This window comes from Botrytis porri (assembly GCF_014898465.1).
Source record: "Botrytis porri strain MUCL 3234 chromosome Unknown BPOR_010, whole genome shotgun sequence".
NCBI lineage: Eukaryota > Fungi > Ascomycota > Leotiomycetes > Helotiales > Sclerotiniaceae > Botrytis > Botrytis porri.
Genome location: NW_024066084.1, coordinates 1,870,945 through 1,888,694, shown reverse-complemented (window position 1 = coordinate 1,888,694; position 17,750 = coordinate 1,870,945). Strand labels below are relative to the sequence as shown.

At 44.0% G+C, this 17,750-nt stretch overlaps 8 protein-coding genes across 8 annotated transcripts; 6 read left to right on the top strand and 2 right to left on the bottom strand.

Annotated features, from left to right (window-relative positions):
* The first annotated feature begins 666 nt into the window (after positions 1 to 666).
* EAF01_007961 (uncharacterized protein) lies at positions 667 to 2,143 on the top strand. The gene is made up of 6 exons (XM_038916217.1): positions 667 to 820; positions 876 to 937; positions 991 to 1,150; positions 1,231 to 1,540; positions 1,648 to 1,856; positions 1,921 to 2,143. Exons 3-6 carry the CDS (start codon positions 1,100 to 1,102, stop codon positions 2,071 to 2,073), a joined length of 723 nt encoding a protein of 240 aa, XP_038768688.1. The 5' UTR covers positions 667 to 820; positions 876 to 937; positions 991 to 1,099; the 3' UTR covers positions 2,074 to 2,143.
* Positions 2,144 to 2,746: 603 nt separating this feature from the next.
* On the top strand, positions 2,747 to 3,268 carry EAF01_007960 (uncharacterized protein; the record flags this gene model as incomplete). The annotated part of the gene is made up of 1 exon (XM_038916216.1): positions 2,747 to 3,268. The coding sequence occupies one exon, from the start codon at positions 2,747 to 2,749 to the stop codon at positions 3,266 to 3,268; it is 522 nt and encodes a 173-aa protein (XP_038768687.1).
* A 789-nt stretch (positions 3,269 to 4,057) lies between these two features.
* EAF01_007959 (uncharacterized protein) lies at positions 4,058 to 4,398 on the bottom strand (the record flags this gene model as incomplete). Its single annotated transcript, XM_038916215.1, has 2 exons — positions 4,058 to 4,354; positions 4,378 to 4,398. The coding sequence occupies 2 exons, from the start codon at positions 4,396 to 4,398 to the stop codon at positions 4,058 to 4,060; spliced, it is 318 nt and encodes a 105-aa protein (XP_038768686.1).
* Positions 4,399 to 7,180: 2,782 nt separating this feature from the next.
* EAF01_007958 (uncharacterized protein) lies at positions 7,181 to 8,365 on the top strand (the record flags this gene model as incomplete). The annotated part of the gene is made up of 4 exons (XM_038916214.1): positions 7,181 to 7,183; positions 7,241 to 7,533; positions 7,579 to 7,666; positions 7,823 to 8,365. The coding sequence occupies 4 exons, from the start codon at positions 7,181 to 7,183 to the stop codon at positions 8,363 to 8,365; spliced, it is 927 nt and encodes a 308-aa protein (XP_038768685.1).
* A 1,624-nt stretch (positions 8,366 to 9,989) lies between these two features.
* EAF01_007957 (uncharacterized protein) lies at positions 9,990 to 10,860 on the top strand (the record flags this gene model as incomplete). The annotated part of the gene is made up of 3 exons (XM_038916213.1): positions 9,990 to 10,103; positions 10,403 to 10,468; positions 10,522 to 10,860. 3 exons carry the CDS (start codon positions 9,990 to 9,992, stop codon positions 10,858 to 10,860), a joined length of 519 nt encoding a protein of 172 aa, XP_038768684.1.
* Positions 10,861 to 11,911: 1,051 nt separating this feature from the next.
* EAF01_007956 (uncharacterized protein) lies at positions 11,912 to 12,905 on the top strand (the record flags this gene model as incomplete). The annotated part of the gene is made up of 3 exons (XM_038916212.1): positions 11,912 to 11,992; positions 12,232 to 12,321; positions 12,393 to 12,905. 3 exons carry the CDS (start codon positions 11,912 to 11,914, stop codon positions 12,903 to 12,905), a joined length of 684 nt encoding a protein of 227 aa, XP_038768683.1.
* Positions 12,906 to 13,938: 1,033 nt separating this feature from the next.
* EAF01_007955 (uncharacterized protein) lies at positions 13,939 to 15,049 on the top strand (the record flags this gene model as incomplete). Its single annotated transcript, XM_038916211.1, is given in 4 exon segments — positions 13,939 to 14,010; positions 14,115 to 14,167; positions 14,301 to 14,646; positions 14,663 to 15,049. 4 exon segments carry the CDS (start codon positions 13,939 to 13,941, stop codon positions 15,047 to 15,049), a joined length of 858 nt encoding a protein of 285 aa, XP_038768682.1.
* A 1,181-nt stretch (positions 15,050 to 16,230) lies between these two features.
* EAF01_007954 (uncharacterized protein) lies at positions 16,231 to 16,873 on the bottom strand (the record flags this gene model as incomplete). Its single annotated transcript, XM_038916210.1, has 3 exons — positions 16,231 to 16,413; positions 16,487 to 16,661; positions 16,767 to 16,873. The coding sequence occupies 3 exons, from the start codon at positions 16,871 to 16,873 to the stop codon at positions 16,231 to 16,233; spliced, it is 465 nt and encodes a 154-aa protein (XP_038768681.1).
* Between the last annotated feature and the right edge of the window lie 877 nt (positions 16,874 to 17,750).

The following is a 17,750-nucleotide window of genomic DNA, read 5'->3' as shown; positions in this document are numbered from 1 at the left end:
TTAGAGGATCTTCAGGCAGCGTTAGCAAGCCGGATGGAGCTTTGCCCTGGATGAGATAGTTTCTCCTTTTTCCATGCCGAATGGCGCTCGATGGGTACTGCTGGTGAGTACTGCTAATGAGGTCGATACTTCTATACATATTCAAGGCAAGCTTACTAGTAGGTATCTCATGTTTTGATATACGAGTAAGACAGACGGTACCAAGCAAATTTGTTAATCAGAGGTACACATATATTATATTCGTAGTTTGTTTGACGAAGCCTCTACGATGATAATGATCGAAGAAGTGAACGATGCAGAACACCTGCTTTGATACAGTAAGTACCTGGTCAATACTTATTATCTCAATGGCGAAGGAAGTCTAAAGCACTGAGTCGCTTCTTCTTCAAGTCATATTGGTGTGTCCTCTGCTCTCGTTTATGCTTCAAGTCTTGAATGCTACCTAATACACATGACAATCTTTTGCGCGTCTTCAAACACTTACACTTCGTTTGCTTTCACTACCCATCTGCATCTTCCAATGCAAGTAAAACCCACTCTTTTCTCCTCAATCCTTTTCTCTTTCTCTTCATTTAATCTTCCATCTATCATCAGAATTCTCTCATTGTATCGCACCAGATAGACCTTGCCTTCAAGTCGAGTAAGACGCGGAGTGTACTTCACAGGCTTTCTTCGATACGTCCCTCTAAATTTCGAGTTCCATTCTTTGCGAAACTCAAGAGCACAATTGACGATATCCGCATACAATCTACAATTTCACAGTTTTCATCGACCAATTCAACATTTCTTGCCATAGCCTTAAGCCTAACAAGTTTCTCAAGTAAGTGGTTACCCCTGCAATCAATTGCTTCCCGGTTGAAATGGTAGGATATGAGTTGACATACGCAGGAACTTAGGCAATGAGACTATTTCTGTCAACGTTGGCATTGGTGACTCAGTATATATCCTTTATTCGTCTCTTTCATGTTACCTTTCCTAATCAACTCACAGTGTCAAACCTTCACCGTTCACAAGTCTATACTTCAACAGTGTACCACTTACTTTGAGTCCAACAAACTATTTGACACCATGGCTGCACCACAAGGAATGATCTTCCTCAATGATGAGAATCCAAAAGTCTTCAAACTTTTTGTTGATTGGGCTTACAACGGTGTGTTCTATCTCTATTGCATGCACGGTATTTGAAAATGATTCAATGCGCATATCACTTACAAATATATTCACGAACAGGAACCGTTCAAAAGCCTCAATCCAAGTTATACGTCAAAAGCAAAACCATCTCTGGTAGAAATTGGTCGTCTCGAGTTGGAGCTCCTCGGAAAGTTCAATGGAAGCCTCAAAACTCTGGTCAATTTATACTCACTTGCCGAAAGATGGGAATTTCATAACTTGATGAATCGTACCATTGATGCCATTCAAGATGGCTATGTTGAGTTTGGTACTGTCTTCGGACCCGGTCTTGCAGCCCAAATTTGGCAAGAGACAAAGTCAGATTCTACCCTGCGAGAATTTTGTATTGCAAGCACAGTTATGCATATGGGTAAGCACAATCCACTTTTCCTAACTTGTACCGCTTGGATTCAGACTTTTTTCTCATTCCGTTGGATCAAATCACTCTGCACAACCACTAATATTAGACCAATTAAGATCGTGGTTGCACTAAACTTCGACAAGAAGTGATGCCGCATTGCATTGTAGTCCCTGGATACTTTGCAGGCATGCTTAGATGGGTTTCCAGAAACTTTCATCTCATGGGTCGACGTTCGAAGGAAGTGGTGGAACCATGGAACTCAAATGAGAGCTTTAGCATGCTTCATAGATCCAAACTCTGTCCCTGCCACTTTCACGTACACCCTGTAAGGCTGCTGGTCTTCCGTCTTGGATGAGATGTCTCGCTAACTACCCATGTTTACCATACAGACTGGTCAGGCACACAAAGGACACAAATCATGTGCAGTTCCGTTCATGGACTGCTCATATCCAGAAGATGATGAGAAGATGGAAGGACTTGATATCTTGAACCTGGTTATGGGATTTGCGATGATGGGATGCAACCTGTGCGATCCACAGTAGGATTATCAAGTATGAGATTGATTGAGACAATATATATCAGATCGGAGGTCAGGGATTTGCGCAGCCTTGCACGAATGATTGGGGGTCGCGGTACAAATTTCCATCATAATCACTTGCTTCGTTTGCTACATACTGTAAAGATATTAGGTATCAAACGATGTAGCTTTCTCTACATCTATTGAAATGTACGTGCAAGATATACAAATATTCCTCCACAAGTCTCAACTATTGATATCAACTGGGGTGCGCTTTGCACACGTTATTCTAGAGCTCCTGTGATCTCCCTTCCCCACGGATCGAAGAGCTCACTGTCTTATACTTATACAACATTCTAGCTATATTAATAAATCGGCGCATGATTTTATCTAGTAAAGAGACCATGTGCCATACAAACCCTTTCTGTTAAATCTCGGCACATTGATTTTCTCGCAGGCTCCAAAGCATTCACTTGCGTAAATTAGTACAAATAGCACGACAAGCACCAAAGACAAATATTTCCTCCACCTTCAATCACCACACTATTTCCCGCGGTCAACATAGTAAGTTTTACTCTTATTTCCCCAAATCAAGAGTCACATCTGAGATCCCCACTAACAGCTTTCTTATTCCAGATCACCCGAATCCTACACGACGGGAAAAGCAACTTTCCACGAAAAGAAATTTCACTGCCATTATGTCTTTTGATCCTCAGTCAAAAGCCCGTCTCATCTCCGACAAAGCTGAAAGCGATCCAAACAATGCAAAACCTATGACTCTCTACATCACCGTGCGCTCGCACGTCTTCGAGATCCCCAAAGCTATCGCCATCCAGGCCTCCAAACGCTTCGCCAAAGCCTGGATCGCCAATCCCACCGCGCGAAACATCTCCTTCAAAGTCGACGATATAGATGGCGAGGATACCGATCCTGATCCGGAACACTTTTACACCGTTGATGCGATCGCGCATCTAGTTGGGTATATGTATGGCAATGAACTTGGGTGTCCGACGACGGATGTGGAGAGGCATTCGGGGTGTTTGGTGGCGTGGTGTAAGGTGCATAAGTTTGCGAAGTTTTTTGAGATGGAGGAGGCGGGCAGGAGGGTGTTGGAAAGGATTAAGATGTGTTTGCGGGTGAGGAGGGTGGGGGAGGGGGGTTCCAACGATGGAGGAGGTGAGGGAGATTTGGAGGATGACGAGGGAGGGGGAGATGGTTAGAGAGGTGTTGGTTGATGAAATGGCGAGGTTGGGGAGGCTGTGGAATGTGGTGGGGGAGGGTCACACGGGGGATACTAAAAAACATGTGGAGAATTGGTCGAGTAGCTCGAGTGCGCTGAGAGAGTTTCAAGATGCGGTTTGGTTGAGGATGGGGGAGGGGGGAGGAGGAGAGATTGGAGAGGAGGAGAGAAGCTAGGGGTGATTGAGTTTGGCGAGGAAGATGGCGGGGATGGTTTGGAGATTTGGGTTCTTTGGACTATGCGTCGCTTCTGTATTTGTACCTTACGGGGCATGAGAAAATAGGAAGGTGTGCTTGGTTTAGTCGATGATAAGCTTGTGGGGGTTGTTCATAGTTTCCATTCAAGAGTCCCGTCTACACAACGATTGGAAGTTGGGGTTAACGCAATCGGGTAATTCTGTTTCGTGGAAAGAATCGAGCAATCTATGTATCTGGTCTCATATTTGCTCACAAGATACGATTGCATGTAGCTTAATAATTTGAGTCTTGTCATACTAGAAATGATTCTCATTCTACTTTTGATAATATTGAAATGATTGCGTTTTGCATCCTCCATCCTCCGTCCTCAAGTAGCGCCACTATGTGACTGTCCACCTCCATTTCGTTACATCAACAACCAACCTCATTTATTTGTATCCACCATGGCCACCCCCATTCACAGGACTCCGCTGTAGGCCCCGTCCTAAACATAGCCCAAATTATGAACATACCACCCACCAACTCCCATCCTCATCCTCATCATCATCGTCATCCACACCCAGCACGTCTCACTAATGCAGGCCCGACCTTCCACTCCCCCCTGCAAAGGACATCAATGTGTCCCTACTCTCATGATACTCAGCCATTGCTTCGCTTTGCTCTTCCTCGGAGTCCACGCCCTCTTCTTCTGTGGATAGAGTATCGCAATCGGATAGATAAGGCGGTGGGCTATCTAGCTCGAGAGTGGAGATATCGTCTAGATCTTCGGAGGGAGGGAGAGAAGGGGATTTGACTTTTAAGGGAGAACTTGGACTATGGGGGTGTTCGGTACTATGGGGATTGTGAATAGAGCAGTCCTCATAGTTGCACTAGGTTATTTGTTCCGAATGACTTTGTAGCTCTGCAAAGACATCGGTATGAACGTCGGGATGGCAATTGCAGATATCAGACAGTTCCCTCTGTAATCCTTCGAATCCGATTGAAAAATAAACACTCCGCATTTTTAACACAATGAGACTGCAAAAATCATATGTGGTCGCTTGGTTTTGATATCAATCGGATTTCTGCAGGAAGAGGCATCCAATATCCCGTCTGTAAGGTATCTCTATAAAGAATATACTCGGATAAAGCTTTGTGCGCCAAGTCCATAACTCCCATCTAGACAGCTAGTTGGTGGAGAATGATCCATTCTGAGATATGTGTCGAGGTAGAATAGTTATTTGGATCACGTCGAGGAAGTGGGTGTGTCGATCCGCAGATCCAAGTGAAGAATTGGTTAAAAGTATGGATGTCATTTTCGTAGCGGTAAATTATCTTTCGTTGGGTTTGTTGAAAGTACTGGAAAGAAGATTCGAGGGGTGAGAGTTCGATGGCGGAATCATGGTTGTGAGCTTGGGTTATTGGGCTTTCGAGGTAGGATTGGAACCAGGGGGATTTTTGGCAGAGAAGACTCTTGTGGAAGAAGAAGGGTTGGCTTTCTGGACCTACGATTACGGTGATGATTCCGGATGATGCATGGCTGGTGATTGGGTCAGAATTGGTGGGTTATGAGTGCGAACCAAAAGACTTTGAACTGTGGCAAAGCAATGAGAGTAGAAATATTATTAGGAGGGTACTTGATAATATTAATTGGAGCTCCAAGCGAGCATGCTGGAACATTGAAACCCGGGCAATCAACCATAGATGCTGGAAGAATGAACCAGTGAGTTACTTACTTGTAGATACAAGAGCTCATGATTTCCTTGACGGAAGAAACCCCCTTTATATTGAGAACGCTTTCTTCGCTGCGAGATAAGAGATATTATAGCAGACGAGCGACGAGTATTCTGACAGGTAGAATTGTTACGAGTGATAGCAGAGATAGCAGAACGGGGGATAGAAATCTCTCAAAGTTTGTCTACCTAGATATCTCGTTAGTCACCGAGTAGATATCAAACTATTCGTTTCATCATTCCCGATTTCAATCGGTCTACGATGCACTTGCAAACGCTCGTTATCGCGGGAGCCTAATCATCCTGATGTCTCGGGCTCCAAAGTGATACTCCAGGTTCATTCGAGAAATCTTTCCTCCCCTCTCAGAACTTGCCAAGTGAAGGGTTTCCTGCAGAAAATGGCGTCTACTACTATCGATTCAGGATAGATGTCGAAGCAGACTCCAAATTTTTCTAATATGGGAAGCGGATACACCTGGACAAAGCAGATAATTGTGGGGGAGCAACAAGCTAACAAATGCAGCTTTCCGAGAAAACCCTGTGCCTCAAGGAACTTTGCATCTGCAACCATAAACGCGAATATGAGTATCTGGAAACAATGCTGTTCGTGCTCGGTGAGATTTGAGGATGTAGAGTGGTGATTTGAACGAGCTTGATGGGGTACGTGACACAGCAGCTAGGGCATTTCCGTATTAGTGTATCAACTGCTAATATGTAAGATTCTAAAGGCCTTCTTACCTTGTGACAATCTCTTTTTGTGAGGTTATTGCTAAATCATGAATTTTTGTGCAGCTAGATCGCCACGCGAGATTTTCAAGTGCCGCAAATAATTGGGCCTTGGAAAGAACTTATTGACGACATTCAAAAGATGAAATGGGATGTCGTGGAGGTTTTCAACAGACTATGAAGCAAGAGTAAAAGGCATCATATCTGGATCCAGTTAGATATCTGCAATCGTTATGAGGTGTTGAATACATTTCGAATATTAAACTGCCTTCGGACAAGAAAAACTTCCATCTACTTGGCAAGTCCAGACACTTGGACAACCCGGATGTAATGCGTTTATTCCTACTATAATTCGACATTGACAACGGGCTATTTCTCATGTGACACTATAATCTGGACATACAAACAAAAGACACTTTTTGATAAGGTGGGCTGCTCGAAGGAACACCATTGCCGTTATCTTCGGGTGACAACATCTTCAGGGGATCATATGATAGTAGAAGGATACTTTCTGTCACTTTGGATTTCAACTAGTCAAAAAATCCTCTTCACTTGTTGGCAATCATTGACTTACATGGACTCTTTCCCCAAACGTTAACATTTTCCATCTTCTTAAAAAACACAGATAACGGGAAACATATAGGAAAACGGAACTTCTCCCGGTATCACTGTTCTATACAATAAGGGTATACGTGAGCTTCCTCTCGCAGAATGAGCACGCCTAGTCTAACTTCTCCCAACTGGTAAGAAAACACACACTCGCAATCCGTTTGGTAGTGAATTACTTCACAGAATGGTCGCTCGACTAATAAAATCGCGGCAAACAATGCCTCAGTGAATTTTCCCGGGATTTCGACTACCTTCCGGTCCTTTCCAGGAAGTTTTGTTTGACAGGTGCTGGAAACAATGGGTATGTTCTGGAAGTATAAAATGATTCTTGGAGACCTTTATATTCTCTACTGGGATATCTAGTTTTGGGTTTCGTAAGACAAAGGTTTCTTACCCGTTTGTCCCGCATTCTCATTGTTCCTATCTACTGTATTCACTTTCGCTAAATCTGCCCATGCTCATTTGGGAAAACTGTACTAGCTCATTTAAAGACCTTAAAAGATGAATTAACCGAAACGCATAGCTTTTTTGCATTTCTTACCTTATCAAAAGCCTGCGATATCTCCCACCAAAAATTCGACCGGATACAAGGCTTAACCAAATAATCATTTCAACAAGTCCACACACAGAATCTTCCACGACTTCGAGATGGTAAAAGTGACAACAAAATTTGATAGAAATTTGGCTCGTGCTGATTGACTCTTGTAGCCTAGAAAACGCAAGGAGCCCGAAAAGGTTGTGGAGGTAGAGGAGGTAGAGGAGACGGAAGATGATGAATCCGAGAAATCCGAAGAAGACGAGGAAGATGGAACCGATGAAGGAAGTGATGAAAATGAGGAAGATGAGGACGATGAGGAAGGCGATGATGAGGAAAGCGATGATGAGGAAGGCGATGACGAGGAAAGCGAAGGAACTGATGACGGGGCGGATGATGATGAAAATGAAAATGACAACGAGGGAAAAGTCGATATTCCTCCCATGACGGAGGATCAGTTAAAGATGTCAGTATACTTCATTTCCATCCATAATCTACTAACATACCTTAGAGCTAAGAACTTTGATCCCCGCGAACCAACTGCGAAAGATGCCATGTTCTTTTTCATAATTCTTGATTGTATCGAAACTCCACCAGATGTAAGGTCCCTTTCTTTTTATACCACTGCCTCAAAAGTCTATGATATATTCTATATTCTTCATTCTTCCACATTCTTTGACTGTGGTTTACAGACATCGTCCCTTGAATAAGCGATCATGTGATTCAAGTTACTAACATCTTCATTCCTTATACAGATAGATTGGAAGCTTGTTGCTGAGCGCACTGGATGCTCCAATGCTTACATGGCCCGTTCTCGCTTTGGACAGATTAGGACCAAACTCCGAAAATATTACGAGGTAGAAGCACAGCCGCTCGTCCCTAAGATTATTGGAATGCCTCCTCCAGATAAATATGAACATCCTCCTGTACCCGAATCCGAGAAAGAAATCTTGACCGACCCGGCTTATGACAGACCCGTCAGAAGAAAAGCGGTCAGAGTTGGCAATCTCCAGAATATTGACCCCGGGAAGCCCTCGAAGTTCAAACAAAATCATGGCCAAGGATATATTCTTAACAGGAACGATGATACCGCAGCGAGCTTAGTTATTACTGCTAATCAGCGCCATGACTACGACTCCGAAAATGAGTTTCAGAATAAAGAGGAGTTCGACCTGAGCACTTATCGTGGATATGACAAAGAAGCAAACATCCTTACTGTCAGCGATCAAGGCTCCGACGATGAAATCAGAGAGGCAACCCCCGTGGTCTTAGATGGATTGACACACAACTTCAACTGAGATCTATCTGCATCTTAAGCTTGTAAGTGATGTGCGTTGCTTGTTTTCTGCGGAGCGAACTAACCATCTTTTGCAGATGAGCATTCATTCCGTAACTCGGATATACATTAGCAGACGATATTACATGAGAATGGTAGATGCGTAAATTTACATGGTTACAGTGGAGTCAGATATCACATGGAGTCGAACGAGGATACTTTCATTTGCTCGACGGCGATTTTTTGAAGCGCATCTAGGAGTTTTTACGAGCGTTCATTCAGTGAAATCAGGATAGAGACAAAAATTGCGCAACAGAAAAGAGTGTTAGTAGATGTATGATCTGGCTTCACCGTTCTATGTGCATTTGGTTCATACTATCTGGTGAATCTGCACTTCATAGAGGAGAACTTTGCATTGAGATGATCAAGGAATGATTTGCCCGCAGTTATTACCCCTCAAGGTCTTTTGGTAAACATGGTAAGGTGAAGGGGAAGTAACTTTGTACTCGGATGTCCAATATCTACGGCTTTCTCATGGTTTCTGCTCACAAGCCCGGGAAGCCACAAGCCCTGCTTATGATTTCTTTTGCCATTTGCCGCGGGGAACCCGTCTGAAGCTCCATACATCTTGTCTCTAGAGCTGATTGATCTTTCCCTAGAAGGTCGTCTTGTGGATGATGCAGTGTATCGTGTCATGGATACGTGCATTATCTACTCGGAACTGATCATTCTTCCAGAAGACACTGCATATTCTCCGGGGGTCGTTTCTCGAAGAAATCATGATGATATTTGGAAAAGTCAAGGTCATGGTCGTACATTCATTCACTTCACGTTCACATACAAACAACCATCCCGAAGATACCAGAAGAATCAAGTCTGAAGTCTTTGAGTTTACTTATAGCTAGCTAGTAAGATTACATATTTTCATGCTCAAACCCCATTGATGTTTGCATGACTTGATACAGTCCTTCTTGAGCGTTACGCTTCTAGCACAATGATGCCCTGGTTCCTAGTCCGATCAACCAAATCGAGATCTAACATATCTGGTGATTGCTTGATAGGGCTAGTAGTCTCGAGGACCTCGATGAGAACATTCGAGGTTTTCCAAAACAAGATATTCATTCATGCAGAGGCATTACCCCGCTCATGAACCATATCAACGGATGCTAAAAGCAAAATATTCTGCTGGATTCATTCGTTCTATGAGCATGAGTTGGTGCAAATGGAAAAAAATCATGTGAGAATGACCAACTTCCCAGAATGAACATGATGTTGAGTGAATAGTGAAAGATGGTTCCCACTTCATCCAGTTAGGCGAGAGAAATGTGAGGGAATTTCTTCATGAGCACCGTTCCCATGGAGACATATAAGAACATCCTCGTCGCACTTTCAACCCAAACTCTCCATCCCACTTACACAACATTTTCCTCGGTCTTGACCAACTTGCATACTCAAATTCTCATACCCTTTGGTAAATTCGACGATCATTACATCAATCCCTTGCATTACTTTGCAAGTTCATCATGTAAGTATCATTGACTTTCATCCTTTGCGACATTTTCATCGTGCTGACTGGTCTTGTATACATAGATCATCTCGTCGCATCCCATTCCACCACAAAAACTATCTCATCAACCACAATCAAAATGTCCGACAATGAAGTTGCCAGTTCTCAACCTCAAGCCAACGGCGGTATGAGCCAGGCTGATGTTGATTTCCTTATGTGCTGTCTTCGCAATACCACCGGCGGTTCTATCCAGGTAAGTCATACTGTCGCACCGCGATCTCTCCCATCCTGCTGTTTGTACTTCACTTCCACATTGTATCATCACGATCATGCATCACACCTTCACCTGTCTTTCAATCACACTTTCTCCTTTCCAAATCATCACAAGCATTTCGTTCTCGCATTTTGCCGTATCACCTCATCTTCACTTGGTAGCTCTGTGTACATGTATAATTGTAGCGCGCACCGAATCTCACATACCCTTCACTTTCAAATCACACTCTATCCTACACACTTTTCCACATTCAAATACTATTCCCAATAGCTGATTAGGGAAAAATTCTAAAGGTCGATACTCAAAAAGTCGCCCAACTCTTGAACTACAAGAATCCTCGTTCGGTAAGTCATGCTTTCGATCATCAAACATTTCCTCAACTAATCCTCCACTTCAGGTTTCGAACAAGGTCTCTTCCATCAAGAAGAAGTTCGATCTTCCTTTTGGAGCCTCTTCACGCACTGCTGATGAGGTGGCTGGCGGCAAGGCCGGTAAAGGTGACGTCTCACCAAAGAAAGCATCGGATGCTAATGGCACCAACGAGCCTGCTGTCCCAACCACACCTTCCAAGAATCGCGTTACTAAGGCTAAGGCTACTCCCAAGTCTCGTGCCAAGAAGACGCCAGCAAAGAAATCTTTCAAGAAAGTCGAGGAGTCTGACGAGGAGCTCTCCGACGTCAAGGACGAGGATATAGAGGATGTCAAGGAGGAGACTAAGGAAGATGATGAAGAGTAAACTATCTTTCGTCATCAATCTTCTGGGCTGTCGTTGGTAGCTGGTGCGAGCGAGGGTGCATATATGTAACTCAAGCTCGTTATGGGTGCCGGAAGGTGGTTCTGTTCAGCGTTGGATCTCTCAAGTTCTGATATTTTTCTTCTTCTTTGATGTCCATGGCGATTGGGCTTATGATAGATACTGGGGAATATTGGGAGGAAGTTTGCTATCAGCCATGGATATTAGTAATTGTCTATTCCTCGTCTTCGGGAAAAGGGACGATCCGCAGATAGGTGTTGGTTATTGCAACTTCAAGTTGTTCTGGAAAACACTATCTAGGATCTCTATAAAATCATTACTTCTTTTGATGTCTACTTGACCATAAATTACTTTTGTCTTTGCCATTCAATACTTGACCAGGTAGATACCCAATACTACGGTAGAGAAAAAAGCAATGTGAGATCTGTGCAAACATTGGCACCCAAACGGAAACGCCGCAGAATTTGTGTCGCATTCTTCACAATGCTCATTTTCTGATATCAAAAAGCTGTAAATCCATGTTCCATGCATAATGTGACTCCGATAATTTGATAGAAGCTCCTATCAAGCAGCCAGAATTCATATTCAAACCTGGCTGGAAGATTCGGGAACGGGAAGATTTCACTGGGTGCTCCAGAGAGAAGTGAGAAATGGCTGGAAAATTCACTTTTACTTCTATTTCTGCCTAGTAGTTGAGATTCAATTATAATATCTTGGTTCAGATTTGCTGTGTTGTGCTGCTACTCAACTGCTTCGCTTCTTCTCTACCCACCAAACCCATATCCAAACGCAACCTCACAACCTCGCGACAACAGCCACAATTTTGCAATTCCTGCAGATTGACTTGCGCATCCAAAGTTATCGTCGCAAAGAAGCATTACTTCGAAAAGAAATCATTTCACCTCGTACAAAGTGAGTTTTCTTCATCTGGGATCTTAAGATCCTATGGGTGGTGATGGCGATGGTGATGCATATGGTGTTCGATCTCAAGTAAACTCAAGCTGACTCGAAAACAGAATCGGCATTCGCAAATATGGCGACTTTGACTTTGTCCGCAAAGGAGACGGAGATACTTGTAGCTTTTATGTCTGAGATGGGGGAGATTCCTAGCAATGTAAGTTCTGCTTGTTCTCTTTTTCCTTTTCTTGTACCATCATTGGAGCTGGGCCTTGAGTCGTTCTGGTGCTGCACTCGTCTGTGTATCTATGCATGTCAGATGAAGATCATGGCTTCTGATGCCAGGTAAAAGCGCAGAGTGGCACTCATCTGATATCGTCTATTTCATTTGCATGTAATCACGTCGCACTGTCCTTCATGCAAAATTATATACATACTTACATTTACAATAAATAGATCAACTTTGACAAGGTCGCCGGTCGAGTTGGGGTCAAGTTTGGTAAAAACGCCCGCCAAAGCTTTAAGAAGCTATTTGAGAAGTTGAAGGTATGATACTTTCTCAATAGGGCGCCTTTTAATCAAGCATGTTTACAGTCAACTAACTCGACATCTACTAGGATCAAGCCGGACCTCCTCCAGATACTGAGGATGGTGATACCCCTCCCAAGACACCCTCTCCCACCAAGAAAACTTCTCCAAAGAAGAAGGTTGGCCCAAAGAACGCTCCCATCAAAGCCACTCCTAAGCCCAGAGGAAAGAAGGCCGCAGTCAAGAAGGAAGTCAAGGAGGAAGTAGTTGATAGTGATGATGAACTAGCAGAACGAGTATTGGACGACGAAGATGGCAAGTCTCCAGAACATATTCCTTCCCTCAGAGCCGAAAGTCTTGGAAAGAACTCCCTTGTTGGCTCATCTACTGGATCTTCTGAAAGTCTTCAGATTTCAAATAAGGTTGCTAGAATATCTGTCATCGAAGCCGAAGAGACAATTTCTACTTTCACTGAAGAGAGCCCTGTTGATGAGCAAGCTGATCTCGACGAACAGCTCCTAGCTGCCCAGTCTGAAATGAGTGTTGATGCTTATCGACATTGGAAAGCTCTCAATAATTATACATTCCTGGAGAGCTCCTGAAGAGAGCTATATCCTAGGCTGAGCTCTAAGCTTCAGCATTTCTTCTATGGGCGTATTTGTGGGCTTTTGCATTGCTTTTAGCCGGGGTCATCGTTTCAGAAACATTCAATGCGTTTTCTTACTTCATACCTACATCTCAATTGCTAATTCCAATCACTCCGACAGAGGATTCCGAGTGAATCCGACTCTTTTCCTTTCCCATTCAACTCGCCACTCTCAATGGAAAGGGTGATAACATTAAGATGGATTTTACGTTATTGATTTCCAAATTGGTTCTGATTCAAGCACGGCGTGTTTTTCCTCCTTCGCCAGGATCGCATCATGAGGGAGGTAAACGGGTTTCTAGAAATGCGCTGGGGAGGATATGATATCATAGTGAAAGACAGGAAAAACAAAGAGTGCACAGTCAATGACCATAGCTATAGTACTTCCAGAGTTTGCTCTTCAATGCAATCTCCCATGACCCAAAATCCATTGTCTACTCATGACCCGTGACACACAAATACTCTTTCTCAAGATGAAAGACCCCTCATATCAGGAAATAAAACCCTTTCAGATTCACTGTAAGGACCATGATGCCACAATCGACCTTTTCTACAACCCCGAAATCGAACAACGAAATCAATCTTTGATAACCCAACTCCTCACAACCACATTCCCAATTCTTTCACACACATTATGCTCAACAACGACAGCCTGCCCTAGATCTACAAATCGACTACTCCAGACAATTCAGTAAGTAGCAATCGCTCTCCCACAGTCTAGACATTAAAAAAAAAGACGTTCTCTCACCATTCCCCTCATCTCCACCTGTCAGTCTTACAAAATCGGAAGACCTCATCCATCTCTCTTCCCGCTGCCGCCAAATCCATCTTCCTTCCCGCTTAGACACCAAACACTCTATTCACTTTTGCAGAAGACTAACTTACTACCTTGTCTTCCATAGTCTATCTATCGAGTTGAGAAACCTCAAAAATACATCCATACATCCATACATTCAAGATATACAATATACAACAACAACTTGCTCATCATGGCTCCAGCTTCAAACGAAGAACAATTCAAGTTTCTTATTAGCTGTATTCGATACAGTAACAATGGAAAGGTATCTTTTACTCTGTCGCATTTTGCGGTCTATTCACTTTCCCACCACTATCCTACTTTGGCCTTTTGTGGTCTTTTGTGAAGAAGGCTATTGATATCACACAGGTAGACTTCGGTCAAGTAGCCAAAGAATGCAAGATCGTCACCAAAGGTGCCGCGTAAGTTTTCTTCTTTTCTCCTCTCCTCTCCTCTCCTCTCCCCTTCACTCATCAACCTACCCCTACCCCATCCCATTTCTCCATCCTCCTTCCCACCTCAGCCTCCACCCCCAACTAACCCCTCACCTCCCAGCGCGAAACGCTACGAACGCATGATGCGCTCCCACGGCATCGCTCCCAACGCCGCATCCATCAAGCCTGCCCCTGGCTCCTCCTCTCCCACCTCCAACCCCTCCTTACCACGCAGCAAATCGACCAACAGAAAACGCAAATTTTCCAACGAAGATGAGAATGCAGATGATGAGGAGGACTCCTCTTCCAGCCAAGGAACGAGCAGAAACAGAGTCAAGAAAGAAGTGAAGAGCGAGATGCACGCGAGGAATGCGGTGAAGGAGGAGATTTATCGAGAGGATTCGCCGAGCGCGCAGTTGAGAGAGGGGTTGCAGATGCAGAGGGGCTTGGGAGCGGGATTGTGTGATGTTAATAGGGAGTTAGTGGGTTTCTATAGGGGGGGAGAGTAGTGTGGCGGGGAGAGTGAGGGGGGAGGGGGATGCTTTTGAGTTTGATGGGGAGGGATATGCAAATGGTGTAGATGTGAGTGGAATTAGTGCTGCTGGTGCGAGCTCTGGGGCTGTGAATGCGTATGGTCAGCCGCAGAAGGGATATGGTTTTAGCGCGGGTGGATTTGGTGGAATGATGAGTGGTCACGGTATGATGGAAAGCGGAACTGGTATGGGTGGTCACGCTGGACAGAACATGATGGCGTCTAGAAGTCATGCTGCAGGATCAAACGGAATGGACATGAGTGCGCAGGAGTATTGGGGTACTGGACAAGGTTATGAAAGCGAAGGTGGTTCGGAGAGTCCTTTGTTGGTTGAATAGAAGATGCTCGTTCTTCTTTCGTTGCTGGAGGTGGGGAAATGTTCGTTAGGGGGAATATCGTTGCTTATGGCATCTGCGGCGATGAAATCCTTAAAGGGAAATTTATAATCGGTTCTTACATACTAAGAAATTCGGGTAGGATCTGCAATTGTTTCGAACGGTGGTCAATCGTGATACCAGTATTTATGCTCTTAGAACACAAAATCGATAGGAAATGGAGACTTTCAAGCTATCATTCATGCAATTCCACAATCATTAAATCAGCTTTTGAGCACCCAAAGTGTGTTTTTAATCCCTTTAAACCTTTATTGTGAACAAATTCGCTCCTAGGATGTCAGTGTGAGGTCAAAGATGATGGTAAGCATTGTGACTAGATCTTTTCCTCGCGCGAAGTAGAAGCTGGTAAGGCCAAGTACAGATACTATATGGAGAGTGTGACTTTGAGCTCTTCTTGCTGTCACATACACCCCTTTAACGTGTAAGATCCAAAGCCGCGGTGAACAGTTCAGCTATGTAGGTGTCAATTTGTTCATCTAATGTAACAGGCTTACAAAATCTCAATGACTGCTCTTCGACTCTTAGCTTCTACCAGTTAGCACGTCAATCAGAAATGTGACTTGCAGAACTGGGGGCATGAAGATTGAGAAGATGCATGCAGTGGGGAAGTAACACCTGCTAGCACGCTGCTGCGCAGCATTATTGGCTGACGATTGGTGTAGCCCGGATATACAGACCCTCACTAAAGATAAGCTGGCTAATAGATCAAGTATTCCGATGATCCCCTATTATTACATGCTAGGTTTCTCTATGTTACGGGCACCAGCTGGTATGGTGATTTTGGTGTTTACTTTGTAGATACTAGTGTTCAGATATATTATTTCTGCAGCAGCTCTTGCAGGCTTGATAACCACCTGGGTAGTAGCCGAACCGTCTGTCATTGATTTGCTTTATGAAATTGGAGAAGCCAGATACTTGATATCGTTGCGATGAATATATGAACACATTTCCGTGCCGCCCCAACCACTTGTGCGAGCAGCGTGAGATTGACAGGAGTGTATTATTGTATAGGTCAAATACTTGCACCGTCTTCTAAGAATCTTGGCAGAGTGGCGCCGTGATGAAAGGAAGATAGAAGATGCTACAGACAACTATCTATTCAGCTAATTCTCTCTTCAGTAGAACTAGATCAAGGGAGGTGAACTCATTACAAGAAGCAATGGAGAAGTTAGAGTCGAGTAATGTGCTAACACGATATGGTTGAAGTGTGTATTCTGGGTTGCTCCCGCAATGGTTGCCGCAGATCTTGCTGCAGGTTTTTCTGGGTTTTCGCGGATAACTTCTGCAGAGTTAGTATTCCTCGCGGCCTAGGGATTAGTTCTATCAGTTAGCTTGATGCTTTCTTGTGCCAAAAAGGAAATTCAAGTCTGCCAATTATACCACTAGATAGCTAGCAGGTAGCACAATAGAAGCTTTCGCGTGCTTCTTTCTGATCTTGAATATTGTAGGTTTTCGTTGTAGCCACCTCGGATCAGCGAGACGTAGATTGGGTGTCTTGAAAAGGGCATTGCCATAATAAGCGTAAGGAGAACAGAAGCAGAATAGATGTTGAAGTCTGTGATGGCTCCTGAGAGTATAAATCTGACAGGCACTTACGCATACTCCAGGAGAGAGCCATTAGAATCTTGACAGTATCTACTATGGTACCAGATCATCTAACTTCTCCAAATCCTTGCCGCTACCCGAAATATTCCTTTGCGTTGGTCGGTAATAGAAGATTATCCGGCCCGATTGGATACCGGCACAAATTTGAAGTTGTTGATACATTAAATTTGGTCTCGCTTGCGGCTCTTCTCCCTCTCTCTTTATCTTTCTCTTTCCAAACTCCCAATCCAACTTTTTTACAATCCACCATTAGTTCCTTTTTCCACCTCATCACTTAAGCACATAGAATCCCTCTGTCTCTGCTCTGCTATTTCGAATTATCTCGAGTCTTCTACAAGGTACGTTTTCAGAGAATTTGATTTCTTTTCCTCTTCTTGATAGCAGTATTGCTGCGACTTTCCCATCACACTGCCCTCCCGATCTAGCAGTCACACTCTCCCAGCACACAATTCAAAGCAGAATACCTTCAGTCAATTGAGGTATATCTGTTCTATGCTCTGCCGATTCACAGAGGACTCTTCCTCTTAGTGATGATGGCGTCGCCGAAGCAATACCTGTCTCGGCGCGGTTTTGCGGCGATCCCAACCCCAACAAGATCAATAGTATGGAAAGCACACAATCCTTTCTGCACACTAGCATACATCTATGTATTGTGTGTGTATCGACTACCAGCAGACCTCTGGTCTCGGAGGGCTTTCTTATTTGGTGTCATATTTGACCGATGCCACAACTGAAGCCCCCAGAACAGTGGAAACACACCCATACCTCTGGGAAAGATTACACCTGGATTCAGACTTATATACCATTTCCCCTTTGGTAAATTTGTCCGATTCTGATCTTTCCACGATCTCATGCTACCTGCAATCTTCGCACCTACCTTCTACCACTCTAAATTCACTCCGTTTTCCTCCCTCAGTTTAAGACTCCCCGCTCCTCACGTCCGCTTTCGGAATAGCTAGCGCATATTTGCTAGGTGTCTGACAAGGTGCTCAATCAAGCAACAAAAGCTAACAAGTATTTCTTCGCTCCAGATAATCCC